Source organism: Teleopsis dalmanni, chromosome 2 (assembly GCF_002237135.1).
Source record: "Teleopsis dalmanni isolate 2A chromosome 2, ASM223713v2, whole genome shotgun sequence".
Taxonomy (NCBI): domain Eukaryota; kingdom Metazoa; phylum Arthropoda; class Insecta; order Diptera; family Diopsidae; genus Teleopsis; species Teleopsis dalmanni.
The window spans coordinates 5,805,539-5,828,231 of record NC_051847.1 but is presented as its reverse complement, the minus strand read 5'-3'; the positions used below and the strand labels follow the sequence as shown (position 1 = coordinate 5,828,231).

Here is a 22,693-nt window from a genome sequence, read left to right as displayed (position 1 = left end):
AAAAACAATGGTAGAATTTGGTTGCGTGCCTCTGCTCGAATGTGCAGCATTAAAATTAGTGTATTTGCTATCGTTGTTCAGATGTGCCAATGCACATAAATAAATGCAAATGATCCTTTGCCTTTGCCAGTGTTCGAATATATTCACAGGACTGCGTTACACTTAACAGGAATTCACTGTACACTGTACACTGTGCACTGCACACTCCAATTGTGCTTCGTACTGCTGCATGCCTTGTTGCATTTGCAGAGATACGCAGCCACACACACCAACGTCAAGTGCTTCCTTCTTAAATTGACCAGTCTGGAAATATTTGTCTTGCATGTGATATCCTTTAGGAATTCACTCAACTTTAGTGCTGTTGCAGCAGTTTTTGTTAGTGTAGTTGTGCCGGGTTGTTGCGAGAGCTTGTTTGATTTTATTCATTATTTTCTGTCATATTTCATGACATTCCTTATTTGTTTATGTTTAATTCTCAGCTTTTAATGTTGGCATTTTTATCGGTTTTCATCACGTTTTTTGGATAAGGACAACAATTTATACAGAAGAATTGTTTTAGTAATTTTTTTATGTGTTCTTAACTTTTACTATTTTGGACTATCGAATCGTGCATTTGATTAATGTTGAAAAATATTTTATATTAATACTTTATTTCGTTGGAAGCTGAGCAATTTGTCTTAACTATAAAATGGCAAAGATTTATGAATCTTCTTTGATTGCAGTCAGTTTCGTTAATTAAATTCGCAAAATGAAAAATAAAATTCTCTTATATTTAATGAAATTTCTTTTGGACAGTCAATCTTGAGTTAAAACTATAACTTTTTAGCAAAACGTCTCATCGTTTTAGTGCCATAAAGGAGTAAATGACTCCAACTCTGAGATATAAAAACGCAATAAATTTAAAAGGAAAAAAAAGAAGATTTTTTACATTTAAAAGAGCAAAATCGATCTAAACGGAAAAATATAAACAGCACACATTGCAAGAAAATATCGAAGTGAAAAGGAAAATTTCAACAATAAGTTTATTATTATGTTGAGGTTAGTTGAGTCAATGCACTTGAGCACTTTTACTCTCTATTAACTGCGAGAATTCTTCATACGCCTTTCTTTACGCCTTGACTGGATTATTGTTTTTCACTTCATCAGACTTAAAATAATGACTCCGAGGAGCCTGTAACTATTCTGAGATTTGATAAATTTGATTAAATATTATTTTGTAATTTAAATAATGAGTTTATAGAGGTAAAAGGATTTAACAGTGTTAACTTTGGATATTGACTCCTAAGGTAGCGAAGTATTGCGACCATGTGATTTCTACAAACTTATTTACTTATAATTTACTTATTGACTCTCAGCTCTCAGCTTAGTGTTCTTCTCCTAACACAGATTATACTCGGATAGTCACAAGAAATGTGACTTAAGAACTTATCTGCGCCCGAACAGAATCTACATTCTATCTTCACAGAGTCATTGTATAACCTTACAGCAGCCTTAACTCTGTTGTACTAAGAAGACTGTCTTACTGTAGTGTAGTGTTGATTACAAAAGAAGAGTATAGCTATACTATAGGCCAGTTAATCTGCCATTCGAGCACTAAATTTGTAAGAAGTTGACTTTAAATTGGTGTAGGATTGTTTTTAGATATTCAATCCGTAGCTTAATCAGTCAGTTTCCACTGGGTTCTTGGTAACACAGAAATACTGAGATATATGCAAACCTTTGAACTTGCCAGAAAAGTAGCGAGTTCAGAGAATCATGGGAGGTGGTATTAAGGACTAAGAAAGACAAAAGAGCAGAAACACTTTGCAAGCCTTACGGTTTTGAAACAATTTAAAATGCCATAAGGTTGCTACAATGGTAAGCAAAAACAAAGCAGAAATGTTAACCGTGCAATTGAGCGATTATACTAAAATCAAAGCATACCAGGGTAAGTAAATGGATAGTGTTAGATGATCAAAATCACGAAGATAACTGTTTTGATAATATCGATAAAGCGTTTTGTCTTTCATAGTTTGAAATAGGATGAATAATTGACGACTCAGTTTATCTTTCTAAATGCTCTTTGTGTATATTATGTAGGGGGACTGCTCTATATACCACAAAAAAAACATTAAAAGGTGGTAGGCTATTACTAGTTTTTATAGAGGTTGGGTAAGTTTTCATTAATTCATTATTTATTTTTTAGTTTACAGAAGAATTTTTACTATCGCCATAAAACCTTTTCCGTAGTCCTCCCCTTTGAAATACTTATTAAATTGATAATCACAGAAATGATCCATTTAAATAAATCACATTTTTTTATAGTTATAAATGAATTATTATCTATAGAGATTTCACTTTCATATATTTAATTTTAAATTAATTTAATGGATGGTTAAATGACGTGAATTAATCAAATACGTAAGTATATAAATGTTAGCTTTAATCTGTGGCATCAACAATAGATTCTTGTTTTTATTTATTACAAACATTATTGCTGTTGGCTTTATTGTTGTTGCGGCTGTTGTTGCCATTGTTGCAATTGTTTCTGTTAAACAAAACCTTAAAAAGCAATTAAAATTCAAATTTTATTAGGTGGCAACACGACAGTTTGACAAAGCATTTTTTCAGCTTTTAAATGGAATTGCTTTTTTCAATTTCAGTTTTTCCCTCAGTCCCTTCCTGATGATGTATTGTTGCAGTTACTCGTACCATTGCCGTTGCTGCCTCAATATCCGTACGTAGTTATGGCCGCCATTGTTGTTGTTGCACTTTAGACTTAATTAAATTTAATATATTTTTTTTATAAACGATTATGCACTGTGGTAAACACATTAGCCTCATTATTAAATTAAAATAGCAACATTTTATGCTAATTTTTTTATGCATTGCGGTTGAGTTTTTATTCTCGAATCCTGGACATAAATCGCCTCCGGAAAAAATGGCTCAAATCGAATGTCAGTTGTGTTTTAAATTATTCATGAATATTTAATTTTGGTTGGTACAGTAGTGACTTTTTTGTTTATGTACAAAGTTTTTAATAGTTGATTTGCAAAGTTGATAATCAGAGACAGTTAATGACACTAAATTAGCTGTAATATTTGTTTAAAATTGTTAATTAGCGATTATTTCTGTTCATTTTAACCTTTTTTTTTGATTTTTTTGTTTTGTAAATCTGATAAAATAAAAAGTTAGTATCCACTTTGGTTAATGGCATTTATAAAATAATAAATTTATATTTATTATTTAAGAGGAACTATATAGAAAAAACTTTCATTTATGCTTAAGTATTTTGATTAAAAACTTACGAAATAGCTTCGATTTTTTTATCGACACAAATACATAACTTAGAAAGAAACAAGGCAATATGATTTATTGAAAATATTTGGCAGAGAACTAAACTGAAAATACTTCAAAAGCTTAACTCCTTAGCAATCTTCTAAATCTCTGTTGAACTGCACCATTCCTATGTCAGTAAGTTGCAGAATGAATTTCCGGCCAAAGTACTTTAACTTTTGTAATAACAGTGCACAGAATGGAATAAAGTATCGAAATAATCAGTAACATCCCAACACGATTTCAAAGTAAAAAGTTTAATTTTGCAGCTTTAGAAGGAAGAATGTAACAACTTTGCTAAAGTCAATATTGAAAATCATTAATACTTGAAGTGATTATATTTTGGTTTGGGTTTTAATTAAATTGATGCTTTTGTGATCAATAAAACCCATTTTAAGCACCATGTTTCCAAACATTTCATTTTAAAACACATTAAATTTTAAAGTTGTACTTTAAATTTATAAGATTTATATTTACGAACATGTTTTCTATATTTAATTAATGTATCTCATATACATTTGTAATGTAGGTTATCATTTATGAACATTATGCACAGCCTTAACTTTTTATGTATTTTAATTATTTCTCAAATAATTATAATAATCATAAAATAAAATATTGATAAGTAGCTTACTAAATCTATTTCACATCAACCGATTTTTGCGCGGCGGTCAAATATATGTAAAAGTGTGATATTACAACTTAGTATAGATGGTGGCATATTAGATATGATATACATCATTCAACTTAATATTTACCATTTTTAATATCCAACTTATGAAAACTTACTACAGAAATTGTAATGATTTTTCATACTGCATTTGCTTTAATTAACAGATTTCTTGCTTGGTTATTATCTTAGCTAATAAAATCCTCAAATAATTGTTGAAAAATCATCGTATGTTGTGACATTTTACCTGGAGGTCCTGACAGTTCCTGTATCTTTTCGAAAATGGTGTAATATAAATCGTGAATTCGTCATCTGTCAGTCATGCTTTTGCTGTTATAAAATAGATGACTTCTATCTGAAAGGAAAGTGGTTTTGACATAATGCTGCCATATTCATACAATATGTTTTTTCAATAAGTTTTGTCTTTGTACGTGATCAATTTATCAAATAATAATAATAATAACATAATAAGTCTTTTTAGTAATGTGAATAGCCAAAGATCGTGTGATTTGTCATCACTACATATTTTTATGTGAGCTTATGTGAGCCATCTTTAAATTCTTGAGCTTTAGAAAACTGTAAGATAACCTCCCTGAAGTTGTGACCAAGCGATTGACAACTATATGTGAACAACCCATTTAGGATTCATAATGATTCATCACACTCGATGGCATGAATGAAACTTAAATGCATACTGCTTCAAAATTAAATTAAAAAAAGTTTAGAGCATGGGCGTGCTAAACAGCTACTTTAGTTACATGATGGAAAACAGGAATCTTTCTTTCCCCAACCTTGTCCTCAACAAAAAACCGCAGATTACTCATAGCGACAAGTGCCTCACGTGCTAGGTTACAGCTAGAATCTTATGTTAGCATGTATCATAAGCCCACGCCCACTATTTTTCCTTCCTCTTATTGCACGTACATGTGTTCTTGTTTAGATGTATTTAGTACCAACTCTCTTACCGCTCACCCCTAATTAGTACTGAAATTTCATCGACTGATTTCAAGAATGATGGTTTTTACGGTTTAAAGTCTTTAACTGTGGCTATTGATGCTTTCCACATACCGCAAAAAAAAATTTTTTTTGAGTTCTTGGTGAATTGTAGAGGACACTTTATTTAATTGTGCAGGAATAATATTTGTGCTTAAGAACAAATCCAATTAGTCCTAATAAAACTAACTTGAATAAATATTCTATAAATTGCAGATTAACCCGTAGAGAAAAAACCGTGCGTGAACTGGATGCAAGCCGTGAAGATGTGAACTGCTATTATACAAAAAGTAATGACATGGCAAAAACCGATAAATATGAAAAGGAGTGCTTGTTTTATTTCAAAATGACAATTTAGTTAATAAAAGAAATATACTCCATTACATTTTGATTTATTTTGAAACTAGAAAATATGTTAACCACAAAAAGATTCTAAAAATTTTTATATGGTAAAAATATCAGAGTGGATCCAGTTTGCAATTTGGTAGAAAACATTTAATCGTATATGGTGCGCCTGTATTGTTAGAAATACCAGAGTGTGTGAATTTGTGAGGAGGCGAACTTAAAATTTAAATTTTGAACTCGTAATTCTGTTATCGGCAAACACAATGCCATATCAATTTTAGGCACGTTCTAATGCCCAAAGTGGCACCAAATCCGGCAACACTAATTCTATTCCATGCATAGAGTTGCAAAGCTCTCTGTTGTTATTGTTGTTGTTGTTTGAGTTAATTTTTCTTTTTTCTCTTTTCTTTTTTATTTTGCTTTTGCCAATTTCCAAGCCGACAAGTCTAACAATTTGTTTTCATATTTGTGCACAACTTAAAAGGTTGCCATACTGTTGCATTTCTATTTACTCATGCCTGCTTTTTGTGGCTTGGCTGTGCGTTTGTGTTCAATTGTATTGGCGTGCTACAGGCTTCTCTGTGTGAGTGTGTGAGTGTGTGAGTGCTTATAATGAACTTCATTGGCTGCATTTTCGTCTGCAATTTTGTTTATTGTTATTTGCTTCTGTTTAGAATTTTATTGGTTTATTTTTTTTCTTTTTTTTTTTTTTATTGCAAATATATTTCAGAATCAGAATCAGCCACAATTTGTGGCAAATTACTGATAAGGAAATTCAACAATTCTCATTTGAAGACTATAAATTCTGTCAGGTTTTATTTGTTCCAATAAATTGATGAAATTGATGAGGCAATAAAAGTATTTTTTAGTCTCACAATGTTGAGAAAATTTTTTGTTTGGTTTGAAAAATGGAGGGTAATGAATTTTATTAGGAAATTATTGGATCCTTGAATAATTTAGAACCGCAGTTGAATTTAGAATGAGGACTACACTTGTGATATAAAAAGAATCAATTGCGAATTGGCAAATGCGATATCATCAAATATTTTCTCATTATTTACGAAAAATATAAGTTTTCAAATCAAAAGTCATGTGTTGGAAGTGTTCACAATGAGTAGCCAGATAGGTAAAGTCGAGGGAAAACTTCTCAAGTAGTTGGACGTTTCTTCCATAATATTCACAATTTTTCTGGATTTTTCCATTATCTTTTTGGAACTGACAATACATCTTTTTAACTTTAATGCCGCTTCGGACTTTGCCTCGGATATCAAAACTCTTATATTGACATTATAGGTCTGTGCCACGAGCTACGCGTAGTAAAACTTATGTAAAACATAAGTAAAGTACAAACTGAGAGCGTAACACAAATACATTTTCATGGAACATCTTTGTGTAAAGTCATTGAGAACACCAGTGCCGTGCAAATACACAATATAAAAATTTAAATACAAATCAAAACAGCTGATTCACATATCACACAAATTTTACTTGAAGTAAAATGTACGAGTAAAGTCTGTGTAGCATTTTCACATTTCGACAGGGATGTTACGCTCTCTCAGATGCGCTCATTTACTCGAAAATTTGCTGGTGGAACACACTTATGTATACACAGAGTTACTCAAAGTTACTACAAGTAGCTCGTGGAATAGACCTCATATCAGTAGGTCTACTTGTTTTTTGGGAGGTTAAGCAAAGAATTAAACTTGTGTGAGCAACGTTTAAACTTTCAACCCTTGGAAAATTTTCGCATAGCATCTATCAAATCACCACTTAGTAACTACTAACTATTTGCTGAGAAGTGATCGAAAATTATCTAACCTGTAGATAATTTGTAGGGAACATTTGAATGGTGTTGTGTGATGATGTATGAATTTTTCTGATTTTTTCAATTTTTATAAAGCGTGCCATAATAAGCAATCAGACCAAATAGGATCTCAAGGATCATCGTGATATCGTAAATTTAACCTAACACACACACTTCTATTTCAATAGATTAAGTTGAGAACATTTGAGAACAGATCATAGAGAAGAATATTTTAGTATGTTAAATGCTAAAGGAAAATTAAAGACATTTCGTGCATAAAATAATCAAATAATTCTTGTTTGAATTTGGCAATAATTTGCTTTCATTATTATTGTTTGAAATTTATTTCATCCACCTTTGCGATCCAGTGTCAGTGTTGCCAAACTCACGGTGGAAAATTACCCTAACGAACAGTTTCCGGCGTGGAAAACAAAAGCAATTAGAAATTTTCATGCTCACACCTTGCGTGAGAAAAAGTTTTTCCCTTCCACGTGATTTTCTTAACATTGTAACGAATTTTCCACAGTTGCAGTCAATAGAGTCACGCGGGTTAGTATTGCCGTAGGTGAGCAGGGTTGCGAAAATTTGGGTTTAAAGTCAAGAAGTGACATTTTTGGTTTACTTCTTAGGAATTATTTCGTACGACGAGTTGTATGAGTTACTCGTTGGTGCCTTCTTGACTTGTTTTGTAGTTTTTGGGAATTATAAAATATTTTGTTACTACATTTATTATTTTTGTTGTTGTACATTTTGTTTGCCAATTTACTCTACATGTTTTCATTATTTTTGGTTTTTTTTTAAGTTTCTAAACTTTGTGAAAATTCGTAGAGTTGCGAAAAGTTTTATTACCTTCACCATTCACCACTTTCAGGGTGAATTCATTTAATGATCCGATTTTGTGGTTGAGATTTAAGTTTATAGTCAATAGTAAAAAAAAAAGAAAAGGCAAAAAAAAGAAAACAATTAAAATTGAGTTACCGAAAGTTTTGGGAATGTAGAACTATACGGAAATTAAGAGAATATTGATGTCATCTTAGAATAAGTTAAGGTGAAATACACGTTAATTGCGATGTATAAACGACCGGCTTATATTGGAGGGGCTTTCCTAATCTGAATTTTAGTATAATAATAAAATAATAATATTGTTAAACAAGATTATAGGAAGATCAGAATAAGTTTGTCGTTACTTTTTTGTATTTAATTTAATTTAATTATAGCTTAAGTAAGAGTAGGATCATTTGACTCTGTTCCACTTTTGTGAATAGTTATTAAGGATGTGTGCAATTTTTTACTTGAGAGTGATAAATAATATAATGATATAGCATTTATTTTCATCACATCAAAATAGGATAAATAAATTAATATTAAATAAACGTTAAAGCAACTGTATAAAAAGTTAAAAAAATATAAATTAAAATGATCTTAGAATTCCATCATCGTTATGTAGCTAAGCCCTGAGTAAAGTAACTTTCGATCCGATTATTTCAGCATCGACCAAATGAGTATACTGAGAAACTTTAAGCTTAGATTTATAGGTAAATTCAACTTTTACTACCTAATTACTGGAATACGATTTTAGCTGGAAGTCTTTTACAATCTGATGGCTGAGAACTTTCGAACCAGTTTCTAAGAGGGACTCACACTGTGTTCAAGTCTTACATAGAACACAATGTGAACACAGCATAAAAGAAACAAAATACACTGAGAAAGTAAATTAAAACTCAACCAGGTATTCGTCTAAAGTATATAGATAATAAATGTAAGCTTTAATATACTATAAATGATTTGGAGAGCAGTAATAATAGTGTTAGTGAATACAAATGAAAATCTATATCTTCCGAACAAGTGTAATCTTAGTATTTCTTTATGGATGTGAAACTTGAGTCACGACCAAACCTGTGATCATTGGTTAATACATTTTTTGGGACATCTTGAGATACTTTGGTCCATAACAAATAGTGAGCTTTGAAATCGGAAAGACATGCGTAATATTAATATTGAAATATTGTGTCTACAAGAAAGTGAACCAAAAATAACTTTGGTTTATAACTTGAAAGTCGACAGAAAAGGATTTGCAAAGACGATATTGAGACGCTTCATGTTACTATAATTAAATATAGTAGTTTCATTACTGATAAGTAGAACTCACAAAGATAGTAGGGAACTTAAAACACATACATGAAATCTTTTTTTGATAAGCTATGTCCAATATAAATACAGTTTATAATCTCTGACCCAGAAGTAGGCTTTATAATTATTATAGTAATAATTGTATTATATCCGCCATATCTACAGATAAATTTGATCATTTCATTCGACTTTAAAAGGTTTTAATCAAATTTCGCTGTCAAGCTGTGCAAATGGGAAGAAGGACGTAAATAAACTAGGACATAAAAGTAATGAAGAATTTCGGCGTTTAATTCATCTTAGTAATATCGGAAGTTACCAAGTTGCTGCAATCAGATATTTGCTAGGAATTCGTGGTGCTAGTAATAAAGGAAGGCGGTTTAACCCACGTAAACAGGAATCAACACACAGCTAGACATGTTTTACTTGTCTGAGCAGTGTCAAATGTATGTAAATTAAGCCAATATCATCGTCAGGATATTTTCATTGTTGTTGTTTCGCTCTTTCACTCATTCCTCATCTCGAAAATTCCTGCCGCCATCATTGTAAGTGGTAAAATTCGTGGTTATCGCTCGTAGGAATGACTGCTTAACCCTTACGCTGTTTACTTAGAAGCGTGAAACACGTAAATACTTTGGCATGTTCTCCACTTGAATTTCAGCGTTCCTCCCGATGTGCACATTTCCATAGCTTTTCTGCTGTATGCTAGTTTTAGAGAGGAATTCAAAGGATTAAAACTCTTAGTTGAAATCATTCGCTTTTATGCGTTTTCTTATTGTGATTACCAGAGTTTCATGTAAAAATGAGTTGAATATATTTTTGGGTTCATTAAGTTGCAATTTTATTGCTGTTGAAATGAGTTGAGTTGTAGAATTTTTACTGCTAATTAATGTGACTTTTTGGGTTGAAATCATTAGTGCCTCTTTGCCAGGGTCTGAAACATTGCGGGCCTGTTTGATTAGCTCAATGAGTGTGTTTTTATATTGTAATTATGAATCCATCGCAGTACATAGAATTTGTAACTTTTCGTGTAATTTTAAAAAAATGTTTATTTGTTTAGAATATTGTAAGAAAAGTTTAGTTTACTTATTTGCGTGATATGTACTCGTAAATATTCATTACCAAAAGGCAATATACATTACGGTGAAATTTCTTTCCAAAGCTAATGAAGCGCATTATTTATTTTGAGTAGAGGATTGGATTCTACAGTCGATTAATGCAAAATATGTCGGAGTATAATATTAAAAGTGAATATAAACAACTGACTGTTCCAGAAAAAATTGATTATATTGCAAGGAATCCAAAGATTGCAAGGTTATGAACACAATTTTCTACAAAGAATCTGTAAAAATTTTAATTCAAAATAAAGGACGTTCGTAGTCGAAGCATAAAAACGACGATATGTTTAAAATAGGAAAGAGTTTTTAAACAAATTCAAATCAAATTTAAACATAATCTGTTTTAAGGAGAATACTACCACAGCTAAGTTATGTATAGATGTACAATGTTAACGATTTTGAAAGTTCAAAAACCAGCATTTTCTCTGCAAAAGCTTCTCTTACCCACAAAAGGAAAAATTTGTCTTAACGAGCTAATTAGGTATATCCTAATTAGGTAAGGTAACCCAGCTCACATGGGTACCTACACACAAGGACATCTCGGGCTTCTTCTCAAGGCAATTACTCTGTTTTTTGACATTAATTTCTAGGATATTGTTATCCCATGTGCAACTTGACTAGTTGACAAATAAACAAAAATATATAAGTATACCTTAATAAACTTCAGCATATGAAAATTGTTGTGAGATCTCAAGATTGATCTGAGTCAGCTGCTTTAACTACAGTGGAACCAGGTCAGCACTATAGGGTCAGTGCTGAGAGATCACTTTGTGTTAGGAAGATGTGGTATAGGAATGACTGCACTTTGTAATGATATTTTTTGAAGTTGTGGCTACGAAGAGGAGGATGAATCCGTGTTTTCTCTTCTTTAGTTACGCACATCTTTGATGAATATAACATTCAGAATCATTTCATTGCCGACTTAACTGAGCTATCATCTTGTGAAATCAGGGACTAATCGAAGTTTATGCACTTATCAGGTTAATTCACTTTAACTTGAGTGAAGTAGTTGCGTAAACATTCCAAGCGAACAAAATAATGATTATCCAATCTGGATATGACAAGCCATAGGAAAAAGAAACTATAGATTCTACAGATACTAGCCATAGAATCTGCTCTGTAAGCAAAGCATAATTACGATAAGCAAACTGCTCTTCAATAATCAGGAAGAGCTGTCGGAAATTAATATTTACGAACTTAGGAAGCTCCTAACCTAAAGATTAAATTTAACTGATCTGTAAAATCAAACAAATTAGTTGGTAACGAGAATGTGACAAGAAACGTTAATTGGATAATAGGAATTATTGAGTTGTTTAACAAACATTGCTATAAAATAGTGTATCAATACGTCTACGTTTAACAGAAGTAATCCTTTCCAAAACTTTTAGATGAAACGAAAGGTTTCAGTTTTACAGTAATTGTTTTTGTTAAAGATATCCGAAGCTGTCACAAGGATTTTTATTATTTTATTGCTTAAAAGTTCTCCTCTTTTTCAAGGAACTCATGTCCTTATTGGTTAATTTCTCTTTACGTACTTTTATATTTAATTTTTCACTTTCATTTTTAATTTTTAATTTCTTAATTTTCTTTGAAAAACACTTTCGTTTATTTTAATTATGTAAATGCGTTTCAGCTGACAATGGCAGGACCAAGCTTCGCAGGATACAAGCTTTCCAGCGCTGAAAGCACATTAAAATTAGCATAATTTTTTTATGGCAAATGTTTATGTAAATGTGATTGTCTGCAGAAACAATAATGAAACATAAAAATGTTAGTGATTATTAAACCAACAAAAATAACAGCTTTCACTATACTACAGATACTCTGGAACTGGCCAGAGTATCTTTAACCATGTGTGCACGAAATGTTTCTATGATTTGAGTTTTGTTTTCTTCCCAAGCCTGCATAAAATTTGCATAAAATTAACTTGCAAAAGTTTTGGGTTTTCTACCGAAATGGAAAACAAATTCTTTTCCTTATTTTTCAACGATTTTTTGCAACCTTGCAGTTTCTTAAGTGCTGAAGATGCTCTCAGTAGTTGTTTTTGCTGGCATATGAAGAAATGGAATTTCTTCGAACAAACAAAAATAATCATAATTTATATGCCCCGAAATGTTGCAAATGAATGTTTCAGTTTTTACGTGGGGGTGTTCGTGTGGGTATTATTGCATAAAATTAGAATTTCTTCATTTGAGCTGCCATGTTAACAGTTCTTACAAACACGCCTCATTACACATACACGACACATAAAGATACAGAGATGAAGTTTTCCATGGCTTTCGGATTACGTATTGGAAAACAGTAAGAGTCCATTTGTCTAATGAAGCGATTGTCATTTGTTCTTTACCCCAACTACGCAAATCCTAAGATATATCAGCGACATATGCAGCGAGGAGTTTGTTTGGTGTGTCCTGTGAAGCATAAGCTTATATTTAGTTAATTTATTTGATTAGGGTTGGAAAAGTGAAACAGCACAGCATGTTCAGGAATTAATGTGAATGTGAATTGAAAAAAATACAAGCAGAGAAAGCTGTTAATTCCATAAGAAAAACTTATGAAGAGAAGTTCAAAATTAGTTAACATAAGTATCCTCATGTTGGAATAATAAGAATAGTTTAGTTCACAATTCCAATTAGAAGGTACTTCTTTGGATATTCTACATATCTGTACATTACGGCTAAAGGATATCAGTTATCTCAGATATATACATATAACTGATATATCAGACTATTGAAAGATAGATAAGGCAAAAGACGTCTACGTGTGTATAACACTGACACAAAAATGAATAGAATTTATTTAAACTATTTTTTGTTAATATGCTTTTAAAGATCGAATCATTTAAAAATCCAAAATATATAAAACAAACTGCACTGCTGACTAGTGAAAGCTATAATCCATTATGTCTATGTGTTATTCTTATTAAACAATTTTTTTCTTTAGATAAATTTAAGAAAAACTTGTAAGTTTAATACTGTCAGTTTTGTAAGCTATTGATCTCCTAGAGAGTAAACTCATTTCGTCTCTAGTTCTATACTGATCCAATCATAGTACTTTATGGTCTCCACTTCCTCCTCATAATCATACAACAGTTTGCTTTGCAAAAAATATTACCGTTGATGTATTGATGCAGTAGCTAAGTGCCCCATTAGCACTCCAATAAGTGCAAACCACTATATATATTACCGAGACAGTTGAATTAATTTCTTTTTGTTTTTTTTTTTCATTTACAGATTCGTTTTCAAAACTATTAATTTGGAAATAATTAAAAATATACTAAACGCAACTTTAATAATTATTTCGGTCCCTGAACTAACATTTTTATTGTGTACCTGAACACGATCAACTTTCTTAATAAAATTTTAACTTCATTTCGTGTTTAATTTGTTTTAATTTCAATTACCAAAACTTCCCCTTTGTTATTTAATCTAATTAAAATCGATAAAACTTTTTTTTAATCAGTAATTTTTTCCAAAATATTCAAAGTTGAACATTGCATTTTTCATTCAGTGGCAACCTGTGCATTTTGGCTTGGTGCATTTTTCTAGCCATTGATTTCAATAAACACGCATACGTGCAGGTTGCCATATGTATCCAATTCTGATTTTAGTAAAATTAAATTAGTATTTTTTTTTAGTTTACGTTTTTCTATGGCAAATAAACTGACAATTTTTAGTCCAATAAAGTGAGTAAAATTTTTGTTTGTTGGTTCTTTTGTGTCCTGTTGTCGGTTTGCAAATTTAATAAAATTTTATTGTCAACCTGAAATGTGGTTAACTGAATCCAAAAATTGGCTGCAAAATTTTTCGAACGTTTTTTGTTTTATTTTTCTAACTAATGAAAATTTATATAAAAGTATTAATTACAGTTTTATATTTACAGTAGCAGTTCAATCATGATGCTTGACAGCGAATCACCCATAAAATGCTTAACGGCAATGAAGCCATAGAAAAAGGATTACAGTGTTGATGTTACAGGTCGAAGAAAAAAGGAATAGTATACAGAAATCTTTCATAGCAAAATCAAGGATATTAAAGTAATGTAGAGAAGCAATTCACGAGCTAAATCGATTGATTGATATCACCCTCATCTGGGCTTCTGGACATAGGAACATCGAAAGGAACGAGAAAGCTGAGAGTTTAGCCCGCTCTGGTACTTCCCTGGATGTGGTACCGGTTTATATTACCGTAGAGACCAATTAGAGAAGTACTCTTCTCTACTTTCTGTAACTTGCCAACAACAAGTGGAAAACACTTAAGATATGTGCAACTTCCAGGTTAACATGGCTCAACTATAATAAAAATAGATCCTTGGAACTCATCAAAAGAGACCGCGTAAACACCGCAAGGCTTACTGCAGTTCTTACTGCTCATTGGTGTGTAGGAACTCACGCAGAGAAACTGCCCTTTCCCCATAATCTTCACTGCAGAAGTTGTGGAAACCCGCAGGAGAAAGAAACTATAATACATTTTCTCTGTGAATGCCCGACCTTGGCGTCCAGAATATATAGATTCTTAGGAAGATATTTCTTTGATAGTTTATCAGACTGTTCATCGGTGAAGACGAAAGGCCTATTACATTACCAAAATTCGACAGGATGGATTGAGTCTCTACTTTTCTATACTAGGCTTCTTGCGAGGAATGTGTTAGCAAAACGGTAAAAAATCACTCATTGAGGTATAAGAAAGTTATTTAATGGCCTGCCACTGCAATCAACAAACCATATAGAAAACTAAAAGGACACAAGTTCACCAGATTGAACCGATCTTATCAGTGCAATCAAGATCTTTTCGATGAATGAATGATTTATTTATTTAAAGTTAAAAGGTTTTTGGTCATTTACTCTAGATCAGATATTCATTTTATATTGAATTAATTTGTTGATTAATAGTTGAGATCATGTTTGTGATTTCCAATGGATTTTCTTATCTCAGTTTGTGTGGTCTCCATAATATTTAAATAATAAAATATATTATTAGCAGCTAGTCGTTAATATATGAATATTTATTATTAAGCACCTACTAAAACAAAAATTTTTGCAAGAAAAAGTTTAATATATTATCAAGTACATTTAAATTTTGATTGTTTTATAGTTTTATAGATATAAGCTTAAGTATATTATTTTAAGTTAATCTATTCAGTCGCAGTATTTACAAAAATATGTACTTTTCATTTCATTGGGAATATTAAATATTAAGTGTACGAAATATCTAAGAGTATTTTCTTCTACCTTACCCCATGAAATAAGAATACTTTTACTTTTAGTTCATCTACCATATAATCGAAGGCATTCAAATTGAAAAAGTTATTGAACACCTGCGCCGAATTACAAGTTTTGTATTGATTTCGCACACAAGTTTCAGGTGAAAAACTACTTAATTTTCACTTTTCTCCATGGAAAAGTGTATACAATGCGAAGCTGGCACAATTAGAGCGCATAAAATATGACGGAAATAAGACTAAGTTATCTGTGAAGGTAATACGATTTCCGTTTTGCACTTGTCACTTCCGAGTGTACAATGAATTGAAGCTCATTTCCCGTAACGCTTTTTTGTGAGCCTGAAATTGTAATTCAAAGGCTGAAGGCTTAAAGTGTCGCACAACACGATGCTTCAGCAGCTATGAAGTACCTGAATAATTGCGTACCTTTTTATGCCTAAAATAGTAGTAAACCTAATGTACACATGCATAAAGGCAATAAATAGGAGCAGATGAAATACAAGTACCAATGTTAAATAATCCGCTTTAAGCTGCTTACAGCAAACGCCAGACTTAGGCAATAGGCTTTTGCTCATCTTGTTATCGTAAATTCGTATGCTGGCTCCTGCCATAGAACATTTCTTACTTTTCCACAAATTAATGCCGAAATATAATAAACTGACTAATGCTTGTGGGGGTGTAAATGTCACACAAAAGCACATATTGTACTTGTATCTAGATAAAAATGCTTTCATTTGCATCTGTAGTGAATGGCATTCAATAAACCGAAAGTGTTTTTCATGGAATTTCGAACTAGAATATCAAATTTAATTAAGTTGTGAAATGTCTGTGGTAATTTGTGGCATTATTACACCAGATAAGTTATTAATTTGACCGTAATAACTTTAACTTTAGGACATAAAGTAAAGATTCTATGTAAAATTCTTGAGATTTAAGATTCAAGTAGCTTTGCTTCAAACCCAAGCTAGGCTATATGAGGGCTTTTTTTCTTTTCGTTAATCTTAAGTAATATTTATCTATGCTCAGATATTTCGAAATAATATTTGTAATTACTAGTCCCAGTTTTAAAATTTTTCCAATAAATGTGAACTTATTTGATGTTTGATTTTATATTTATTTGCGGTGAAAATAACTTGTAAATAAATTGGTAGGTAGTATTCTGCAATTTAACGTATATAATACTGAACTCATAACATTATCTTATTGAACACCGGACTTAATTACTAACAGTAATACAACCGGAAGTGTTGAATAGTGGATAGAGGAAGTATATTATATAAATATTGTGTAAAAGGCTATGGTCCGCTACCTGAATGTACCTGAAGATAAGAAGGATTAAAAAATAATATCAAAATATTTTTAAAATAATGAATTACCTGTTCAGTTGATAGACTTCTGTTTAGTTTTATGGACAGAATTAACTATAATATTGGCTAATTACAGCCAATAAAATAAATTAAATCGCAAATCAATTTGGAATTATCTGCAAGTGACAAAATCCAGATATAACAATATGTCTCTCCAGGCTTGCTAAAAGAGATCTTTTAAATACCATAATCTTCGATATTCTACAGCCTTTTCTATTTGTCATTTCCAAAATATTCTTCAGGTATCTTAACATATATAAGTACATAGTTATAGTTTACACAAGAAGATGCGGCTATGTGCTATATCAATTAATTTTTAGTATTTACATACCTTGTAAATACCTTGGCACAAGATGTCTCATTTTATCATTTGTGTTTTTTTGAGGAAATAAGAATTTATCGTTATTGGTAGGCAATTTACTTGGCAACTTACAGAATTACTGGAATAAACATTTGCACAGGCTCTCCCTTAGAGTCCTCACAGATAAAGTTTATATATGAAATAAATTTGTTGACTAACTAATAATTTCGATAATGCAAAAACGAACTATTCTTCTAGTTTTTATTTCTATTTTAGTTTCCAAGAAAACTTGACTCTATTTCCTCAATAATTCTCTTAGTTAATTGCTTTCACTGAGAGTTTCTTAAGGAAGCAAACAATTTGAAGTTCATTTAATTTCTACAATTTGCCTTCATTAGAAGCATTTCTTCCGTTTTTCGCTAATAATACTTAAGCATCATTGTTTGCAACCACAAAAGCAACCATCAATGGGACAATATCATCATCAGTAAGTGTGACAGATAAAATAGCAACAAAACATCTACCTTTAAATGCGAAACAAGCTACTCAACTGAATAAAATGTCAATTGCTTGTTTCATTGTAGTGACAAACTTATTAAGCAACAAACTCATTCTTCTTCAATTTTTTTACACCTGCTGATACTTAAGTTTGCCTTACTCGGCATAACTTTTTACCCATTTATATATCTCTCTTACCTCACTCAACCTTGTCGCACTCTCAGTGATTTTACCCTATCTTACCTTACAGTGATTCATATAAGTGGCATATCAGTGTCATCAGGTAAACTAGAAAGGTGTCACAACACAGTCTTTTGGTTGATGGTTCTCCTCTTCTTACTCAATTTACCTACATAAGCCGTGAAAGGCAAGAGTACAATGTTGAAAAAAGAAAGGTTTTGCACGACATACAACAATAGCAGCAGGAGCAGAATAGTGTTGCTGTGTTGCTACATTGAGTAGTGTAGAAAAAATGGCAAAATTGTATTTAGTAGTCTCACGTACTGCACTTGTAGTTGAAATTCATTGACACTTGACATGCCACTTCAAAGATTGTTATTAAATTATTTGATGGAGTTTAAGTGGCAACATTTACGCTTACACACAGATGAGGTGTTAAATGTAGAGAACGTGTTGTTTGTATTCTTAGTAAATGAATAAAACTATTAAAAAATTTAAAAACTTTAAAAATTTATAACGCTAAATAAAGTAGTATATTATATGGGCCATGGTTGCAATAAAAGAAGAATCGTCGAAATGCCTAAAAGTATGCATGTTAAAGTATTTAAGTGGGAGGAGTAAATGGTGACTATGGTTCTGCATAACTACTTCATGGAAAAGGACCTACTCGTGTTAATAAAGTATCTACAAAAGTGGTCAGTAAGCACTTTACTCTATATTAAACATTATTATCACTTATAAAAAGTAAATTCAATGTAAACATGTACTCATAGGATACTTATATAGGAACTTATAAAAAAAAACTATAAGATTTTCACGAGAGTACAGAGATATTTAATCTAACCTGGACTTCAGCAGAGCACTGGCTCCTTTATTCATGACAATTCTAAAGATTTGTTTTAAATCCTGTAAGAAAATCAATCGTTTATAGTTAATCTAAAATAAATCCCTACTCGTACAACATTTATATTATTTTTATATTATATAAAGTTAACATATTTTCTAAATAAATTCGAATAATTAACTTTAACCTGCATTATATGAAGAAATTGTGTCAATTTTTACTTATATTAGTTCAATAGCAAACCATTTAATAAAGTGTTACCTCAAGTGGCTGTCAAGTAACTCATTCATCATTTAGCGTTCAGTAAATCTTCAATGCAAGTGGTTTTAAAATTTTGTTTAAAATTTTGCGAACCTTTTAGAGCTCACTTTTTTTTTTTAATAATATAATAATATTGTAACGAAACAGCAATTTACCTATTTATAAGCATTTATACACAATTTTATTAACACCACAAGACATTTTCTTCTCCAACGCAAAGTGCTTTTCACGGCGGAAATCATGGTTACCCAGAAAACGTAACCATCATCAGTTTAAAATAAAAATTGGAAAGTGTCAAATTTCCTTCAGCACTTTCATTGCCTCTCCCACTTAAGCATTCCTGCAATCTCCAGAAAGTAACAAGAGGTTGCTGTGATGATTGATCATTTATTGAGTTAAATGCCATTAACTTTATTGTTCATGTGTTAAGTTTAAAATATTGCAAGTCGATAAGGAAATTAAAATAATTGATAGATAAATAATATGTGTTTAAAAATAAAACCACAAAAATTTATAAAGGATAATTTTAAACTGCTTTAAAAATATAATTTATATCATTTCTTTAAATCAACTGAAAAAATTCAGTCTATGCAGGGCAGCCATACGAGTATACATAAATTTCAATATATTTATTTTATTTCATGGTATTAATTACATTAATTATATTAAATCAATCTTCATCTTTAAATAAAGTCACAACCGAAGTAGATAATTCTTTTTAATTCTGAATTATGCTTACAGAATATAAATCAGATAATAACATAAAAGGTAAGTAATTCAAGCAATTATACGACTTCTCTGTAAACATCAGTTTGTCTTTTTTTATCAACGATAAGAGCTACATACGAGTGTTTATACATAAATAATGTATATATATTTTATATCAGTATTGTCACCGTAGAACTTGTCCCACAATCAAATCATGAAGATAAGATATAAATTTTATTTAGAATTTTATAGTTATTGATTGTAAGAAAAAGTGAAGTACCAATGCAGAGACTGTTATTGAGAATTGATCTTGAAAACTCTTTAGTATGAAAACATCTTTAAAGTTGGCAATATTATGGAAAAAAATTATTAACTAAATATGTTTAATTAAAATTATATTTTTCATAATTTCTTTTATTAATGTGAAAGTGAATTTAATATTATGTATAAATTACTACTTCTCAGTTACTTGTTGTGTGAAGGCTTTATTGTTCTGCAAGCGGAGTGTGAGTAATTTAAACTAGTATTTAAATCCTATATATTGTTATTTTTCACATATATAATATTTAATAATCTTTATTAAAAAATAATGTTCATTAAATCTCATTCAACAGACCCATATTGCTTTCGCTTTACTTGGATTGGCCCGTTCCAAGCAAAAAATATGATTGATGATTTGACTTGCGATCAATTACGTGGGGACTCCAAAACAATACCTTGCAGAAAACCATTAGTAGTGACAGGTATGTGAATCATTAAATGACGTCACTAAAATTATTACATAGTCAAATATGAAAAGCAATTTATAAATAAAATAATAAATACTTAATTATATGTTAGATATGTTTTGTTTATACAAATCAATTGTCAGATTTCTAAATTTTTTTCTGAATATTCAAAACACGTTTTACGAATAATTTTTTAAGAATTTAGTTTTTAATAATTTTATATAAATAATGATACATTTTTTAATAATTATATTTTATTATAATTTTAATATATTAATAATAATTCTGTATTAATAGTCTTTACTTATTATCGAAAACTGCTAACATTTGATCATTTTAATTTAATTGAAATCTAATTTAATTATATGTTAAAAATATATTTTGATTAAAATTAAACTTCAAATTCTATAACATTTAGACAATGATAAAGCACCAGACACAGCAGATATATGGCATGCAAATAAAGACAATCCAGAAGCCTTTGCTTGTCCTATGCACTCTGGCCAGATGTGTGTTAAGTACTCATATTTTTACAATAAAGCAGGTAAATTGAACTAAATTTTAATACAATTATTTGTTTTTAGTTACTTACTTAGATTTCTAAATAAATAATGTTGATCTGCTACATCTGATATGTGTACTTCAACTTCAGGCTTGTACATTAACTTCGATTAGTGTTCACTTAGCTTATGGTAATTACGCCACAAGATACATGATCCAAATCATTTATTTCTTCGACTACTTTAAATCTATTTTTTAATGGACTATTACCTATCATACTTATGACATATCCAAACCATATATTAATTCGGCAAACAATATCAATGTAGTGATAAATCTCGTACAGCTTTTGGTTTCACCACATGTGGTAGTCATCTAACGCATATATGTCCAAAGCGTTCCAGTACGCTTCTTAATTTGTTATAATGTGCTTATTTTTTCATCATCGAGAGAGTCTACATCTTAATTGCCGATAGTTGCACTTACTTGCAATAGTAGTTCATAGCCTCCTCTGCACACTAATATCGTGACCGTACTTCAGAAATCTGGTCACCAGCAAACAGATAACTGCTCAAGTGACTCCCATTCTGTCAGTAGCCGACATATACTTTGTATTAGACTCATTCACATTTAAACTGATTTTCGTGGATTCCTTCTCGATAGCAGCAAAGGCATCAATTAGTCATATCACACATGCTACGCCCAATGTCTAATGTAGGTGTCTTTAGCATAGGCAAGAAGTTGGATACATTTTTAAGATATTGTGTCTTTTTTATCAGTATCCAACACCCATTTCTATCAAATTGAAGAGATAAAAAATAGCGGAATAAGAAATCATCTTGTCCGATTTGATCCTACTTTAACGGATCTATAAAGTGTTAGTCTGTTCTTATCTTTTCTTTCTTAGCTCTTTATTTAGATCTTTTATTTCCGGGCTTGGGTACAACAATCTGCCGACTCAGTGCCCTGGTCTTATTCTGCCCTTCATCACCAAAAATAAAAAATTTTCTCTTTGAAATAATTATTCATATATGTATATTTTTATGATCCTAATATATTTCTGATATTAACTATTTTATTTTATACTGCAGTTCAGAATATAACATACATGTGTGCCAAAGTCAATACAACGGCGGGCTGCTATAATCAGAAGTTCATTTCAGGCGCAGCAGTGGAAGTGTGTGTTTGTGAATCGAAGTCGGACATGATGCCTTGCAATTATGCATACCCCGTGTATGGCACTGGTGAGCGCCAATGGAGTACCATGTTAATGTGTCTGGTCATAGCCAAAATAATTTACCGCATTTTTAATATAAGCTGACAGATTAGAAGTTAATGCAAATGCGAAACTCGATTTAAATTTTTGTGTGATTAATCAAGCGTGGTTAGAACCACAAATTAATTATAGTTGTGCGAGTGTTCAGTAATATTGAATATTTTATTTATTTAGTTGAACTTTTTAAACTTTTTGACTAGAACATAAATTTTAAGAAGAAGTCGGAAGTTGTCAATAACAAAATAAATTTGTTGAATTATTGTCACATAAATAAAATAAATTTTCGCCACATGAGGTTACCGACTCAGTGGTTTTCGTCATAAGGCTTTTGTTTGCCATTTTTGTTGTAGTTATTGTGGGTTCACTGTGCTGCCATTAGTTGCTGTTTGTTTAAAATTTATGGCTGATTTGGTTCATTTGATATTAGAGTTCGTCTA

At 30.9% G+C, this 22,693-nt stretch overlaps 1 protein-coding gene across 1 annotated transcript; it reads left to right on the top strand.

Moving 5' to 3' along the window:
• Positions 1 to 20,178: 20,178 nt before the first annotated feature.
• LOC119683002 lies at positions 20,179 to 22,407 on the top strand. The gene is made up of 4 exons (XM_038096595.1): positions 20,179 to 20,257; positions 20,366 to 20,494; positions 20,898 to 21,023; positions 22,072 to 22,407. The coding sequence occupies exons 1-4, from the start codon at positions 20,194 to 20,196 to the stop codon at positions 22,299 to 22,301; spliced, it is 549 nt and encodes a 182-aa protein (XP_037952523.1). The 5' UTR covers positions 20,179 to 20,193; the 3' UTR covers positions 22,302 to 22,407.
• Positions 22,408 to 22,693: the final 286 nt, after the last annotated feature.